Source organism: Delphinapterus leucas, chromosome 7, assembly GCF_059928025.1.
Source record: "Delphinapterus leucas isolate spDelLeu-1000000601 "Yukka" chromosome 7, BTC_Dleu_Yukka2, whole genome shotgun sequence".
Classification (NCBI taxonomy): Eukaryota; Metazoa; Chordata; class Mammalia; order Artiodactyla; family Monodontidae; genus Delphinapterus; species Delphinapterus leucas.
In genome coordinates, this window is record NC_143135.1 from 77398601 (window position 1) to 77417249 (window position 18649).

An 18649-nucleotide genomic window follows, 5' to 3' on the forward strand; every position below is an offset into this window, starting at 1 on the left:
ATTGTTATATATGTCTATACTTATTTTTTTGTTCATTGTTTTGCTTTTATTGAAGTATAGTTGATTTACAATATATTAGTTTCAGGTGTACATCATAGTGATTCAATATTTTTATAGATTATACTTTAAAGTTATTGAATATGATGGCTATATTTTCCTGTGCTGTACAATATATCCTTGTTGCTTATCTATTTTATACATAGTAGTTTGTATCTCTTAATTCCATACCCCTGTCTTGCCTCTCCCCCATTCCCTCTTCCCTCAAACCACTAGTTTGTTCTCTACATCTGTGAGTCTGTTTTGTTATATAGATTCATTTGTTTTATTTTTTAGATTCCGCATATAAATGGTAACATAGAGTATTTGACTTTCTCTGTCTGGCTTATTTTACTAAGTATAATACTCTCTAGGTCCATCCATGTTATTGCAAATGACAGAATCTCATTCTTTTTTGTGGCTGAGTAATATTCCATTATGCACTGCTTCCATATCCTGGCTATTGTAAATAATGCTGCTATGAACATTGGGGTGCAAGTAGCTTTTCAAATTCGTGTCTTCGCTTTCATCAGATATATATCGAGGAGTGAAAGTAGTTCTATTTTTAGTTTTTTGAGGAAGCTTCATGCTGTTTTCCTTAGTGACTGCAGCAATTTACATTCCCACCAACAGTGTATGAGGGTTCCCTTTTCTCCACATCCTCTCCAACATTTGTTATTTGTAGACTTTTTGGTGATAGCCATTCTGACAGGTGTGAGGTCATACTTCATTGTGGTTTTGATGTGCATTTCTCTACTAATTCTAAAGTGATGTTGAGCATCTTTTCATATGCCTGTTGGCCATCCATATGTCTTCTTTGGGAAAATATCTGTGCAGGTCTTCTGCTTGGTTTTTGTTTTTTTTTTTTTGATTGGGTTTTTTGCTGTTGAGTTGTATGAGCTATTTATATATTTTAGATATTAATCCCTTATTGGTCATATCATTTACAAGTATTTTCTCCCATTCATGAGGTTGTCTTTTCATTTTGTTGATGGTTTCCTTTGCTGTGCAAAAGGTTTTAAGTTTAATTAGATTCCATTTGTTTATTTTTGCTCTTATTTCCTTTGCTTTAGGAGACAAAGCCAAAAAAATATTGCAATGATTTCTGTCAAAGAGTATTATGCCTATGTTTTCTTCTAGGAGTTTCCAGTCTTACATTTAGGTCTTTAATCCATTTTGGTTTTCAATCTTACATTTAGGTCTTTAATCCATTTTGATTTTATTTTTGTATACGGTATTAGAGAATGTTCTAATTTCATTCTTTAACATGTAGCAGTACAGTTTTCCCAGCGCCACTTATGGAAGAGACTGTCTTTTCTCCATTGTACATTCTTGCCTCCTTTGAAGTAGGTTAATAGACCATAAGTGCATGGGTTTATTTCTGGGCTCTCTATTCTGTTCCATTGTTCTATGTGTCTGTTTTTGTGCCAGTACCACTCTGTTTTGTTGTATATGTCTATACTTCTTAATACTGTAATTATACTTGGAAAATCTAATACTAACAGGATTACATCTGTTCAGTATTACATTACTGAACATCTTTGTATGTTCAGTCATTCAAGCTTTTTTTTTTTCAAAACTATTTAAATATTAAACATTTCAAATGAACCCTTTGCTAATACTGGATTATAGTTCAGTGAGCATCTATTCATTTTTTTTCTACTCTCCTATTTGCCAGGTCACTTTTATTCTCACAGTGTACCCAGAGTTGACAATTGTGGAGGGCATCTTGCTCTCCATTAGCATATCCAGAACTCTCCAGCAAAACTCTCAGTAAAAACTCTATTTCCATGAGACCCAAGTCATTCAACTATGCCAACTCCTGATCTCTCAAGTAACTTTTCCCCTGAAAGAGGACTTTGGCATCTGGTTCACAGTCGTTCTTTATTGGAAAAGTCTTTGCCAATATACTGGTGATTCAGTATTGATGTGAATGAACAATCCAACGCCCTGATCTCTCTCAATCCTTTCTCACCTCTAATGAATTTCTCTACCATTCTGCCTCAAGTACCCATTCCTTTTGTCATACTCTGGACCAGGTCAACATCAATAACTTATTCCTAAAATTAGTAATTATTTACATCCTTCTCTCTGACTACAATATGCTTTTTGCACCAGGATATTTACACCAATGGAATAGAATGGAGTCTAGAAACAGACCCACATATTTGAATGCTTGATTTTTGGCAAAGGTGGTACTGCATAGCAGGGAGAAAAGATTTGTCTTTTTTTTTTTTTTTGCAGTACACGGGCTTCTCACTGTTGTGGCCTCTCCCATCGCGGAGCACAGGCTCCAGATGCGCAGGCTCAGTGGCCATGGCTCACGGGCCTAGCCACTGCACGGCATGTGGGATCTTCCTGGACCGGGTCACGAACCCGTGTCCCCTGCAACGGCAGGTGGACTCTCAACCACTGCGCCACCAGGGAAGCCCAATATTTGTCTTTTTATTAAATGGTGCTGAGTCAATTGAATGATTATATGGAATTAGTAAAATGACCCTTACCTCACACCATACACAAAAATCAATTCCAAGTGAAATGTATATATGAGTATGGAAAGTGAAAAAGAAATGCTTCTAGAAGATAACATAGGGAATATGCTTATGACTTTGGGACGGGCAGGGATTTTTTACACAGACATAAAAGCACTAACCATTAAAGAGAAGATTGAAACTTTTTCATCCAAAACACCATTAAGATATTAAAAAAGCAAACTATAGAGTGAAAGAAGATAGTTATAATGCATAATACCAACAAAGAGCTCATATTCAGAATCTATAAAGAACTCCTACAATCAATAAGAAAAAGACAACCTAATTATATCAGTCAGGTTTGAACCAGAGAAACAGAACCAGTAAGATATATTAAGATTTAGTTCAATAGGTTGGCTTACATAAATGTGTGTGGAGTTGGGGGAGGAGGGTATCTAGGCAAGTCTGAAATTTTTAGGGCAGGCCAGGAGGAAAGGCAGGAACTCATAGGAATAGACAAACGTTGCCATTCACAGGCAGAATTTTGTATTCTCTCAAGAAAGCTTGCTTCTGAGGCCTTTGAATTGATTGACTCAGGTACACTAAGATTATCTAGGATAATCCCCTTTACTTAAAGCAAACTGATTATAGACTTTAATAACATCTACAAAATATCTTCACAGCAACACATTAGTATTTGATTGAATAACTGGGGACAGTAGACAGATGACACATCAAAAAGACCATCACACCGATTTATTTTAAAGGCAAAATATTTGAATTAGCTTCTCATAAAGGAGGATAGCCAAATGGTCAATAAACATGGAAAGATCTCATCTTCAGTCCTCAGAAAAATTCACATTAAAACAATTAGATACAACTACACACACGTTATCAGAATGGCTAAAATTTTTAAAATACAATACTAAGTATTAACAAAGATGTGTAACACCTGGAAACTCAACGTCTACTAAATTTGAATATATGCATATCCTTTGACCTGGCAATTCCAGACCAAGAGATGTGTGTGTGTGTGTGTGTGTGTGTGTGTGTGTGTGTCAGAAATTCATTCATATGTAAAACAGAAGACATGTACAAGAACTTTCTAAAGTTCTAAAACTTTAGTAGCTTTATAGCCATAATCTAGAATGATCTCAAATGTTCTTCAACACTACAATATATAAAGTGAAATTTATTCATTCAGAGAAATACCATAATAAAAAATGAATCTGCCACTGCTAAGAAACAGTAACATGGATGAATCACCATGATATTGTGCAAAAGAAGCCAGTCATTAAAATGCATATTATATTCCATTTCTATCAGGTTGAAGAATAGGTACAACTATGGATGGGGGTATATGGAAACAGGTTATAAGGAAAGCTTTTTCAGTGGGTGTCTGTGCAATCTGGGTGTGTCTACATAACCTGTATACTTATAATTTGCGCATGTTTCTATAGGTGGTTATACTTCACTTTTTTAAAAAGCCAAATGATGTTGGCATATCAAATACTTCGAAACCTGATTTCAGAAAGAATGTATTTTTTTTCTTTTCTAGGAAGTATTAAAAATACCTTCAAGGAATCAAAAATTTGATTGCTAGAAAAGATCAAAGATGCAATTGAGCTTAACTCCCATATTTTATGGATGAGGAAATTGACACACGTAACAGTGAGATTATATAGCTCAAGATGACACAGGTAGTTCAAAACAAAGCCAGGATTTTGTACTGAAGCTCCAGTGTTCTTACCTTAGAATAAATCTAGTTTTCATGGAATCAGAAATGTAATCAGAGACACTGAAGCAAATTATTTTAGGTAAAAATTAGATAGCATCTACTGTGTGTCAATCACTATTCTGAGCACTTTACATATGGAAACAAATTTAATTCTCTCAATAACTCTGTGAGTAAATAATATTACACCCATTTCATAAATGAGGAAACTGAAACAGTGAGAGGGCTAATAACTTGTGTAGGTCACATAACTAGTATAAATGGCAGAGCCAGGACTAAAATGCAGGCATTCTTTCTCTAGCATCTGTTCTCTTAATTACTTAGCTTGTTTAAAAAAAAAAAAACTCTCTCTGTGAGGAGATGGAGATAACCTTATTGTGGTGATTATTTTGAAATATATATGTGTATCTAATAATCACATTGTATAACTTGTAAACAAAATATGTTGTATTGTCAATATTTCAATAAAGCTGGAGAATATAAATTTAATTTTTAAAACGCTGAATAACTAGATTTTTCAGTGATACACATTTTAAAAAATAGTACATTCATCTATACAGTTTGTGGAAAGTACAGAGTAACAAAGGAAGTCATTAATAAAATGAAGAATGGCATGAAGATTTAAAATCATCTTTACTAACTGAAATGATAAGCAAAAACTAATAAAGTTTGGTTTAGCAGAGATAACTATAGTCATGTATTTGCACTCAATATACTTTTTAAAGGTTCTCAATTGAGAAATATGTCTTACATACAAATAATGTACATAATGTACAAGAACAAGTTAAAGACTAATAATAAAAGAACCCTGTGCCCAATGCCCAGTTTCAGAAATAGAAAATCACTAGTATTGTTGAAATCTCACATGCCTCTCCTTAATTGCATCCCCCTCTGATCTTACAAAATGACACTATATAGAATTGTGTTAATTATTCTGTGCTTGTCTTTATAATTTTACCATGCGTAAATGTATCTCAAACAATATATTGTTTAGTTTTGCCTAGTTTTGTAACTCATATAAATGGAGCCATTTCATCTATATACCTCTATGATTTGCTTTTCTCAATAGATTTGTTTTTTGGAACAATACTCAATAGTTTTGTTTTAGTTTAGTTGTACTTCATTTGTATTCATTTTTGTATTACATTTCATTAAAATTGCTGTATTCTACAAAAATTTTTCATTCTCCTATTACTGGACATTGGGTTGCTTTCAGTTTCTTGCTTTTATGAATAATGCTTCTGGGAACAGTTTTGCACATCTACTGATAAACATGTTGCTGGGTCATAGAGTATGTGTATTTTTAAGTAGGTTAAGTGTATTTCAATAGGTAATGCCAAATTATTTTCCAGAGCAATATATGAAAGTCCCATTTACTACATGCTCACCAAAACTCTGATAATCAGACTTTTTAATGTTTTCAATCATATGGGTGAGAAATGGTGTCTAATTATAACGATTTGCATTGCCCTGGTTACTAATGAACTGAGCATTTTTCATGTGTTTATGCACTATTTGCATTACCTCTTTTGTGAAATGTCTGCTCTTGGATTCTGGGGCGGGAAGGTGTTTCCCTTATTGATATAAGTTCCTTGTATACTCTAGGATTCTGCATCAGTTATATGTGTTGCATATATTTTCTGCCAATTTGTGATTTGTAGTTTCTCTCTTCTTGGTGAATAAAACTCACACTTTTTTTTTTTTTTTTTGTGGTACGCGGGCCTCTTACTGCTATGGTCTCTCCTGTTGTGGAGCACAGGCTCCGGACGCACAGGCTCAGCGACCATGGATCACGGGCCCAGCCGCTCCGCGGCATGTAGGATCTTCCCGGACCGGGGCACGAACCCATGTCCCCTGCATCGGCAGGCGAACTCTCAACCACTGCACCACCAGGGAAGCCCAAAACTCACACATTTTAATGTGGTTTTTTTTTTTTTTTGCATTTTGCATTTTGCATTTTGCTTGTATCTATTTAGTTGGGGTTTTTTTTTCTTTTAATTTTACAGAAGAAGAAAGATATCCATCTTGACAACTGTTCTTTAAAAAAAAGAAAAAATTCACACAAAGCTAAACCAAAAAAAAAAAAGTTTACTATATCTGTTAAAAACTTAATATAATTTTAGGCTATAATAACCAGATCTTTGGAAGTACTGTTATACTCTACATTATTTTAGGCTATATATTTTAAGGGCTGCATATAAAAAATTGGGGTGAGCCACGACTCTGGAAGGAGGGGTTTGGTCTGATGACCAATTAAAGGAGCTCAAGCCTAAGAGACATGATAGCTCTGTACAAATGTTTGAAGGTTTATTATGTAAAAGAAGGAGAAAACAGAAAAAGATGAAGTGGTAAAAAGTGCAAGGATGTTTTCAGCTCAGCATAAGTAAGGGTTTGAGCTTAAACCACCAACAACTGAGGAGGGCACCACATGGGGTAATGGCTCCCCATCACTAAGCATTCAAGTTCACCTCTGAGTGATTTAGATCTATGAGTAAGTGGTTGAACTAGTTAATGTCTAAGATCTCATCTGAATATATAATTCCGTGAATGTCTCCAGATTTTTCCCTCGTTTATAATTAAGAATATTGCAAATTTTAAAATATGTAATACTTGGGCTTCCCTGGTGGTGCAATGGTTGAGAGTCCGCCTGCCAATGCAGGGGACACGGGTCCATGCCCCTGTCTGGGAAGATCCCACATGCCGCGGAGTGGCTGGGCCCGTGAGCCATGGCCGCTGAGCCTGCGCGTCTGCAGCCTGTGCTCCACAACGGGAGAGGCCACAACAGTGAGAGGCCTGCGTACCACCAAAAAAAAAAAAAAAAAAAAGTAATACTTTACTAAAGATTAGTAGCATTATTTTGAGTTTTGGTAGTAAAACTACCATATTTAGAATTTTCATTGAGACTAGAAATTTGGCCAGAGATGCCATTACAAGCTATATTATTTTTGCAAAAATACCAAGGTTGTCAGCTATTATATTAATTAGTAAATAGTATTTAAGTGCATGTATGTGAGTGGAACAGTTTTAAGCATAAACTTGTATCTTAGCTTTTGCTTGTCTGTAAAGCTTTTCATTTTTCTATCGAATCTGACTGAGGTTCTTGCTGGTAGAGTAGTCTTGGTTGTAGGTTCTTCCCCTTCATCTGTTCCTGGGGTCAGTCTATAATCCACAAAACTGAACATCTACATAAATAACAATCAAAAACAATTATGCTACAAATAAAGAAAGTACAAAAGTATTGGTAGATCTTGCCTCCAGAAGATTTATGAACAGGGCTAAAGGAAGGGAAAAATTATTGATACAGCACTCATGTGGCCAAGTTAATTTTCATTTATTTAATATATTTTTAAAGCTGTTCAAAAATAGAAAGATAGAGACTTTATAAGGTTTAGGGGAAGACAATTCCAAGCATACAAAACAGTATAAAAACTTTATACTGCCCAAATGATCTCACTATAAACTATAACATTTAGCATATCTATCATTTAACATATTTAGCATTCCCATATAGGTGAGAATAAACATAATACAGTACTTTTTAAACTACTGGTCATGATTCATTAGCGGGTTATAAAATTGATTTAATGAGTAGTGACCAGGATTTTTTAATGAAATATAATTGTAGAATGTTCTAGAATAGAAACTACCAGAGAGCATTATATAAGAGTATGTTTCACAAAACTATGTATACATCCTAATTCACAATGCAAAATATCTTTCTATGAGACACAGTCAAATCAGAATGAAAGTTACTAACATAGAGGGTAAGAGCTAGAATTTTAGATTTTAAAGACTGTTTGGAGCTAAATCCCAGCTTTGCTCTTTACTGGCTCTTTGCCCTTGGGCAAGTTACTTACCGTCTCCTGTGCCTTAATTTCTCTATCTGTAAATATAGTGATGATAATAGTGCCTATAGTTTAGAACAATGCCTGGGCAATTACAAGTGCTCAACACATTAGCTAGAATTATGTTATTATTTCTTATTCTAAAAGGTCAGGTGTTCAATTACTAGCCAACTTTCTTGAAAGTTGGAAGCTTTTGTGTCTTTGTTGTTATATAGACAAATATTTAATTATAGTGTATGTGTATAACTATATATGTATAGTTATGTAGAGAAAATATACATGTATATTAGCTATGGTAACATAAATTAGATACAGTACTCATGTTCTTTCAGTACTTAATTTCAGGGCTAAAAATATTTGTATCATTTTTTCCTACCTGAACTCATATCACAAAAGTACATATACACACTCCCATGTAATTCCCAAGACATTTGTGTCCTTACATGCATATTCATATTCTATGTCCCAGACTAACTGAATTTTCCACATTTCAGCCCCAAGAATCTTAAACTATGTGTCACTGTTACTTTGTGCTTTAGAACATAGTGTTCCTTTTGACTCAAAGATCTTTTTATTTGGGAGCTATTACTCCTTTAAGACCAAGCTTAAACATAACCTCTATGAAGCCTTTTTTTTTTTTAACATCTTTATTGGAGTATAATTGCTTTACAATGGCGTGTTAGTTTCTGCTTTATAACAAAGTGAATCAGTTATACATATACATATGTTCCCATATCTCTTCCCTCTTGCATCTCCCTCTCTCCCATCCTCCCTATCCCACCCCTCTAGGTGGTGACAAAGCACCGAGCTGATCTCCCTGTGGTATGCGGCTGCTTCCCACTAGCTATCTATTTTACATTTGGTAGTGTATATGTGTCGATGCCACTCTCTCGCTTTGTCACAGCTTACCCTTCCCCCTCCCCATTACCCTCAAGTCCATTCTCTAGTAGGTCTGTGTCTTTATTCCCTTCTTGCCCCTAGGTTCTTCATGACTTTTTTTTTTCTTAGATACCATATATATGTGTTAGCATACGGTATTTGTTTTTCTCTTGCTGACCTACTTCACTCTGTATGACAGACTCTAAGTCCATCCACCTCACTACAAATAGCTCCATTTTGTTTCTTTTTATGGCTGAGTAATATTCCATTGTATATATGTGCCACATCTTCTTTATCCATTCATCTGTTGATGGGCACTTAGGTTGCTTCCATGTCCTGGCTACTGTAAATAGAGTTGCAATGAACATTTTGGTACATGACTCTTTTTGAATTATGGTTTTCTCAGGGTATATGCCCAGTAGTGGGATTGCTGGGTCATATGATAGTTCTATTTTTAGTTTTTTAAGGAACCTCCATACTGTTCTCCATAGTGGCTCTATCAATTTACATTCCCACCAACAATTCAAGAGGGTTCCCTTTTCTCCACACCCTCTCCAGCATTTATTGTTTCTAGATTTTTTGATGATGGCCATTCTGACCAGTGTGAGACGATATCTCATTGTAGTTTTGATTTGCATTTCTCTAATGATTGATGATGTTGAGCATTCTTTCATATGTTTGTTGGCAATCTGTATATCTTATTTGGAGAAATGTCTAATTAGGTCTTCTGCCCATGTTTGGACTGGGTTGTTTGTTTTTTTGTTATTGAGCTGCATGAGCTGCTTGTAAATTTTGGAGATTAATCCTTTGTCAGTTGCTTCATTTGCAAATATTTTCTCCCATTCTGAGGGTTGTCTTTTGGTCTTGTTTATGGTTTCCTTTGCTGTGCAAAAGCTTTGAAGTTTCATTAGGTCCCATTTGTTTAATTGTGTTTTTATTTCCATTTCTCTAGGAGGTGGGTCATAAAGGATCTTGCTGTGATTTATGTCATAGAGTGTTCTGCCTATGTTTTCCTCTAAGAGCTTGATAGTTTCTGGCCTTACATTTAGGTCTTTAATCCATTTTGAGCTTATTTTTGTGTATGGTGTTAGGGAGTGATCTAATCTCATACTTTTACATGTACCTGTCCAGTTTTCCCAGCACCACTTATTGAAGAGGCTGTCTTTTCCCCACTTATATTCTTGTCTCCTTTATCAAAGATAAGGGGACCATATGTGTGTGGGTTTATCTCTGGGCTTTCTATCCTGTTCCATTGATCTATATTTCTGTTTTTGTGCCAGTACCATACTGTCTTGATTACTGTAGCTTTGTAGTATAGTCTGAAGTCAGGGAGTCTGATTCCTCCAGCTCCATTTTTTGTTCTCAAGATTGCTTTGGCTATTTGGGGTCTTTTGTGTCTCCATACAAATTGTGAAATTTTTTGTTCAAATCTGTGAAAAATGCCAGTGGTAGTTTGATAGAGATTGCATTAAATCTGTAGATTGTTTTGGGTAGTAGAGTCATTTTCACAATGTTGATTCTTCCAATCCAAGAGCATGGTATATCTCTCCATCTATTTGTATCATTTTTAATTTCTTTCATCAGTGTCTTATAATTTTCTGCATACACATCTTTTGTCTCCTTAGGTAGGATTATTTCTAGATATTTTATTCTTTTTGTTGCAGTGGTAAATGGTAGTGTTTTCTTAATTTCACTTTCAGATTTTTCATCATTAATGTATAGGAATGCCAGAGATTTCTGTGCATTAATTTTGTATCCTGCTACTTTGCCAAATTCATTGATTAGCTCTAGTAGTTTTCTGGTAGCATCTTTAGGATTCTCTATATATAGTATCATGTCATCTGCAAACAGTGACAGCTTTACTTCTTCTTTTCCAATTTGGATTCCTTTTATTTCTTTTTTTCTCTGATTGCTGTAGCTAAAACTTCCAAAACTATGTTGAATAAGAGTGGTGAGAGAGCACAACCTTGTCTTGTTCCTAATCTTAGTGGAAATGCTTTCAGTGTTTCACCATTGAGGACGATGTTGGCTGTGGGTTTGTCATATATGGCCTTTATTATGTTGAGGAAAGTTCCCTCTATGCCTACTTTCTGGAGGGTTTTTATCATAAATTGGTGTTGAATTTTGTCAAAAGCTTTCTCTGCATCGATTGAGATTATCATACGGTTCTTCTCCTTCAATTTGTTAATATGGTGTATCACATTTGCGTATATTGAAGAATCCTTGCGTTCCTTGGATAGACCCCACTTGATCATGCTGTATGATCCTTTTAATGTGCTGTTGGATTCTGTTTGCTAGTATTTTGTTGAGGATTTTTGCATCTATGTTCATCAGTGATATTGGCCTGTAGTTTTCTTTCTTTGTGACATCTTTGTCTGGTTTTGGTATCAGGGTGATGGTGGCCTCATAGAATGAGTTTGGGAGTGTTCCTCCCTCTGCTATATTTTGGAAGAGTTTGAGAAGGATAGGTGTTAGCTCTTCTCTAAATGCTTTGTAGAATTTGCCTCTGAAGCCATCTGGTCCTGGGCTTTTGTTTGTTGGAAGAATTTTAATCACAGTTTCAATTTCAATGCTTGTGACTGATTTGTTCATATTTTCTATTCTTCCTGGTTCAGTGTGAAGCCTTTCTTGATTCTTACAAATACACTGTAGCCTCTGTGCTTTCGCTTAATTCTGTTTATTGCTCCACATAGAATTTATTCACTTTACTGTAATCATTTAAATTTATATCCATTCTTCTGGACCACTGGACTCCAAGAGTTTTTATTGTACCACTGTTAAAAGTGGTACAATAAACTATTAAAAGCAAATATCATATATATGCCATATATGTACATATATGTATATATACACATATATGTATGGCATATATATAATGTATATGCCATATATTAGTACAGTATTACTGTACTAATACATACATTAAGGACCTTAGCCAGAATTAGAAATTTTTTTAAATGAGGTAAAGATGAAGTACAAGCTTTTTAAATAATTTTTAAATTTTGTATTTTATAAATCATACATTTTAAGATAATTATAAAAATAATTTTATGTATTAATATACAAAAAAATCTCATGTATTATAAGTAATTTTCTGAATGCTTAGTTTCAAATGTCTTATCAATTTTGATGACTTCGTTCCATATACCATCCTTAGATAATATCTCAAGGAACAATATGCATTTAGGGTGAGGTTTATTGTTATTTTTTTTAATTTTTAAATTTGTGATTCTTTGTTACAATATAACTATACTGCCATTGTTATTATGTGGCAAAGAGTTTGTAATGAGAATAAGATGTGTGTCAGCTCTGTCTTTTTCTTATTTACCTGTGCTTGCATTATTAGTATTATCTTTATGATTTTGCAAGACTATGTTTTTGGTTAGTCATAGAGAAAGCATAGGAAATAATATAATTATCCATGTACCCACCACTCAGCTTAAATAATAAAACATTGCACATACAATGGAAGCCCTACAAACGTCATTTTTATTCTCTTTTCTATTTTGTGAGGACTCATTCAGATACTACGAGTTACCCATAAATTGAGGGCACACATAAAATTTAGTGCATTGAAGGACACAAAAGAACACTAATGAATGATAACACTGCCAACCTTATACACTTAGAACCTCTACTGTTCCTCCAAGATAACTTTGTTTACTGTATGCAGTGTATGACCATCTACCTTGCAAACTGACAAAGGTGCCAGTGTCAATCATATATTACCATAGTAAAGTTTAAATTTCTAATTTTTAGGTAATAAATTTAAACTGGAATTTTAATATGTTCTTCCTGTGCAGCAGTGATTTATTCTGGTGCTCTACCACCACCTTTAGAGGTCACTGCTCTAAACTATAAACCCCTCAAAAACAGAGATTTTGTTCAATTCTTTATTGTAACTGTGCCATGCACAGTACATAAAAGAGAAGCTCAATAGAAGTTTGCCAACTGAATGAAAGAAACAGGGTTTTCTGTGATGTTTGAAGGTAACTTGGAAGTTTACAGTGGGTATATACTGTCTACTCAACTTGTGTAAATTTTGACATTGTCCTGGCATTTGTTTAAGATTCTACTGTTACAAGAAGAAAACAAATTGTTGAAAATAAGCACAGAAGTCTTTTAGAGCAAAAAAGACAGAACCCTGGATCTGTAGGACAGAAGTACAGTGAGCAGATGAATGTAAGTACAGTGTTAGTAAAAATCTTTATTCAATAGTGAAAAATTGCTTGGAAAACAGAATATTCTTACAGGATTGTGCTTTTCCTGTAAACTGTGCACCACAACATAAATGATATAGCCAAAGCCATTGTGAAGCAGTGCAGACTCTATGCTAGGGGCTTACTGCACTGTACTAATACACTATATTCTAGTTAGCCTAAATGATCAGTTACTAATGAATATTTTAAACTAACTTTAAGAAATCACATTATTTTACTTGTTATTATTTATACTCAACTCTGGGAAAAAACAGGTTATTCGCAACAGTTATTTAAATATACATTAAAAATGAAAAAAAAGAAAAGAAAAGTAAATTAGAGCCATGGAAACAGGAAGCAAGTATGCTTATCATGAAGACTAATATAGTTCCATGTGTTTAAATATCCTATTGGTATCTAAGCTTCCTGGAAGACATGGCAAGAAGGAAAATAAGGTGTTGCATAGTTATCAGGGGATATCAATAATGATTTCATATGAGGTATACTGTATTAAAAGCCATTTTCCATTGAGAATCCTCTATAGGGAACCTTGAAGTTCATAATAGATATATCCCTATTAACAGTCAACAACAAATAAATAAGGAGTTTCATGTGCTGTTTCAAATAGAGATCTTCAATAAAGGTCCATAGCATAATAATGTTGATTTAAAAATTAGTGGATGTAATTCTGTAAGAGCTAAGTAAATGTGACCTAAATATGACATTTTCTAGAGGTCTAGCATGACCCAAGGGTTGAATTTAAAATATTAAAAAATCTTGGGGACTTCCCTGGTGGCGCAATGGTTAAGAATCCGCCTGCCAATGCAGGGGACATGAGTTCAAGCCCTGGTCTGGGAAGATCCCACATGCCACAGAGCCACTCAGCCCGTGCGCCACAACTACTGAGCCTGCACTCTAGAGCCTGCGAGCCACAACTACTGAGGCTGAGTGCTGCAACTACTGAAGCCCCCACACCTAGATCCCATGCTGTGCAGCAAGAGAAGCCACTGCAATGAGAAGCCCACTCACTGCAATGAAGAGAAGCCCCGGCTCGATGCAACTAGAGAAAGCCTGCATGCAACAATGAAGACCCAATGCAGCCATAAATAAATAAATAAATAAATAAAATTTACAAATATTAAAAAATCTAGATGGATAAGTGAATAGCATTTCACTTGAAGTTTCTACCTTAAATACCACTTCTGATTTTTAATAGAACTGGAAATAGAGTGTTTTATGAGGAATTTATACTCCACGTCAAAGGTTGAGGGTCCTATTATTTGCATACTGTAGAAACTATTGATTTTTATATAGATGATTATTAATATGAAGATTATCAACAGTGATTTAATTTTATCAGCAAAACAAGTCATTTAGTTTTTTATTTATGTAAATATTGTCTCATTACCAATATATTTTTACTGTTTAATAACAAACTTAATTACAAACATAACTTCCTGATTACAAATAGAATAATGCCTAAGTCCTTCCTTTTAATTTCCATGTTGTCCACATCAAACATCTCAAAATCTATAAAGTGAACAAATTTTATCTTTATTTTTTCTTTATTTTTATTAATGTACATTAAATTTAAAAGTAATGTGTAGTTGTTATAACAAAAATAGAACAAATTAAATTTTAAATGCCATTATTAGTGCCCTTTCTAAATTCATCTTTATTTTTCTGTGTCTTATTCTGTTCTTCTGTGTCTTGCTCCTTTGCATTCTATCTTGCTGTCTTTAGAGTCCATTTATATTCTTTCCAGAAGCTTCACTTCCAGTTTCACATAATACACATCTTCCACTCACACACCACTTATACATCTACCAAAGTCTTGTTAGCTTTAAAATAGGTCAGTGTTCCTGAATCAAAACAAAGTTTTGAAGTTTATTTGTTTTTCATTCTTGTTTTGTTTGATATTTGGTTTTGGGTTGGGTTTGATTTTGTTTTTACTCAAGAGCTTAAACAAGCATTCAATTACTATAGCACCAGCCCTGTCACCTTGTATTAGGAAATATATTTTATCACAATGGATTTTTTCCCAGCCACTACTTCTACATGGAGAGAATCTAAAAGAGGTTAGTGAAAGACAGATAAAGCACCATTGCCACTTTGTGCCAGGGTCTCAGTCCAGGTTGTCTCAAGTCTATAATGGAGTTTAGGCGAGGCTATGAGAGCTATCGAAGCAGGGCTGTTGAAGAAACCTGCATCGGTTACTCTTCAAATTAGACTGAACAAAAGCTAGGTATAGTCATAGCCAGGCAATTTTATCTAAGAGAAACAGTCAGTTCTTAAAAGTGGAACAGAATGGAGGTAAAGAATCAAAGTAGACCATATCCAAGGAAGGAGAGTTGGTATCACTCATAGTATTGAATGGGAGTGCTAATTGCCAGTGCTCTGATATTTTTCATTTCCCAGTACTGTGCAACATCGAGGCAGCTATTTCTGTTTTAAGTTTTGTCACCTAAGACACTTACCTGTCCTTGGTATTAGCCATAATCAGAGGTTTTTGGCTACTATCAATAATTGTGACTTACCCTTACAAGGATAAACCAGCCTTAAGGTAATTTTTTACCTTTCCTTTAGTTAGCACTTCTGATTGCCACCCAACTTACTTCCTTCTTTCAAATGTCCAAGACAATATTGCAATCTGAAAATTTACCAAAATCTACATAAAACATTTTTCTAATCTTTAGGCATCATAGAAAGGTCTTATTCCCATAATTCTTGATTTCTGCTCCAAAAAAAAGAAAATATATATTATATGAACAGAGATAGCTGAAAATATAAACAGCAAGTAAAAGTCTGCTAAGTCAATATATCATTAATTTTAAATATGGAATTATATTCTGATTCAATATTCTATTTTTATAGAATTTTGGACAAAGTGTCCAACTAAGTTCAAGTGAGCCAAAACAAACCACAAGGGCTACTTCTAATATTGAAGAAGGTATGTTTTAGTTTAAACATTTTCCTCTTAGCTTTGTTCCCAATGATTTCTTTTTTGTTGTTCTTATACATATTTTCCCAAGTACTTACATATTACATGACTGTTAAATGACCGTTTGGGGACCTGAGTTCTCCACACCCTGCACATTTAGATTGTTGCCAGTTTTTTAATTTATTCTAAATAGTAATGTACTGAACATCTATCTACATTGTTTTTTCAGACTTTTCAATTATTTCCATATTTAGATTCCCAGAATTAAAATTACAGTACTTGGCATTAATTGGCACCCAATTAATATTTGTTGAATGAAACTCTGTATTAAATGAGTACTGGATCAAAGGAAATAAACATTGTTAGAGGTTATTATACATATTCCTATAGCATTTTCCTGAAAAGTATTATCATTCAAAATTCTTCTGGGGTGTATGCCAACTTGAGGTAGAATCACTTCTATTATTTACTTATAAGACAGACAAATGATATATTATTAGTTTTTATTTGTACATCTTTTATTAATAATAGGCTTAATTTTTTTTTTGTTTGTTTGGTTTTTGGTTTTTTTGCGGTACGCGGGCCTCTCACTGTTGTGGCCTCTCCCGTTGCAGAGCACAAGCTCCGGACACGCAGGCTCAGCGGCCATGGCTCACAGGCCCAGCCGCTCTGCAGCATGTGGGATCTTCCCGGACCAGGGCACGAAACCATGTCCCCTGCATCAGCAGGCGGACTCTCAACCACTGCGCCACCAGGGAAGCCCTGTATATTTATTTTGATGAATTATTTCTTCATATTATTTTTCCCTGTAAATACTGGAGTTTTAGTATTTTCTTAATCATTTCTGAGAACTCTAAATATCAAGGATTCTGATCCTTATGTTAGTTACAAATGTTTTTAACACTTTACTATGTGCATTTTATTCCACTTAATGTTTTATTTTTACATATAGAAGTCTTACTTTACATTTTTTCATTCAATAAATAATTATTGAGAGCCAATCTCCTGCCTGCAACTAAATATTTTGGATATACAATAGTTAACAAAACATACAAAAGTCTTGGCCTTCAGAATTTAAAATCTATTAGGGAAGTCTGACCTTAAATAAACCTGTTTTTAGTCTTTTCTTAGTGATTTGTCCATTACTCAAAGAAATTTCCCAATGCAGAAAATTAGAAATGTTTCTTTTCCTCTAGATTACTTTAATGGTTTGATACATTAAATTTAATTCTTTAAGGTCTTTGGAATTTGTTTAAATAGACGATGTGAAGTGATACTCCAAATTGATTATTTTATAAACAACAAACTAATTTATTGAGTCATCTTTCCCTTCTCTCAAGTCTTTGATACTTCTTTGATCATATGTTCTTTTATTGAATTTGGTCAGTTTCTAGGCTTTCAATTCTGTTCAGCTGATCATCTAATTTTATAAAATTTCCATAAGTTTCTTTTCTCTTACTTTTATTTATAACTCATCATAATTGCTATTATAAAGACAATCTACTTCACCTTCTCCTTGAACTACCAATGAATAACAAAAGCAAAACAGAAATAATCTACATATACATAATGTATTTATTTTCCTTAGTTCAGGTAACACTCTAGAAATTATTACCTCACTGCCATCATTTTGAGTATTTTTTTTTTAATTAGAGATGGGAAAATGGTAGCTATAGAAGATCCTGGTAAATACAATGCAAAGTAACAAAAGATTTACTAGGTTCCTGTTTGTGAAATGAATACATACAGACATATGTCAGTTAAGTATGTATAAGGGCTAATCCCAAAGACAAAAAGGGATCAAAGAATAGTTAATGTAAAGTTTCTATAGTTTCAGGCAGTACTTCTGAATTTTTGATGGCTGAAAACCTAGTGAAAGCTTCAGTGCCTGAGGATGAAATTCTAACTGTCATGAATAGCAAGCAGCTACAGAAATCAAATCTGACTTTAAATAAAACCCAGCAATTTAACATCTGTGCACTATCAGCTGAAGAACAAAAGATCCTACAGTCCCTTAATCATCTCAATGCAAGGATACACTGTAAGTATGGAAGAACACCTTTTGTAAGAAATGTTGAATTTTATACTTAAACAATTTTAATTTAAAATTTAATTTAAAAATAAAAATACAAAATGTATCCAGATTATCACCTACTTGAATCAAGTATATAACAAAAATTTATTTGAATATACCATACTATTTCGGGTATACTGTACTCATTTCATTTATGCTGATGCCAATTTCATTGGCGGGCTTAACAGTCTTTTGGGAATGCTTGAATAGACTTCATTTCAGCAGTGTGACAGGCTATCTCTACTGACCATCCATCAAAAACAACCATAAATTCAGGATTAAGTACTTTAAAAATCTTAAATATAGCAATGAGCTGGTAAGAATATAAGAAATTCTTAAGACCAGGAAGTAAATATAAATAAGAACCTAGAATGATAAGGAGAGTGCTGCTGCTAGCTTTTCTCTTGAGAACATTTAACCCATAGAGTGAAATTGAGCTTTGCTTTTCATGGCCTCACAGAAAAATGGG

General features: G+C 34.1%; 1 protein-coding gene across 1 annotated transcript in view; it reads left to right on the forward strand.

Annotated features, from left to right (window-relative positions):
* The window catches only part of CEP126 (centrosomal protein 126), a 92084-nt gene extending 73694 nt beyond the window's left edge, over nucleotides 1-18390 (forward strand). Inside the window, 5 exon segments of the mRNA XM_089915877.1 lie at nucleotides 13036-13148; nucleotides 16040-16115; nucleotides 17938-18162; nucleotides 18165-18221; nucleotides 18224-18390. Of these exon segments, the coding sequence (XP_089772003.1) occupies nucleotides 13036-13148; nucleotides 16040-16115; nucleotides 17938-18162; nucleotides 18165-18221; nucleotides 18224-18390 (638 nt within the window).
* Nucleotides 18391-18649: the final 259 nt, after the last annotated feature.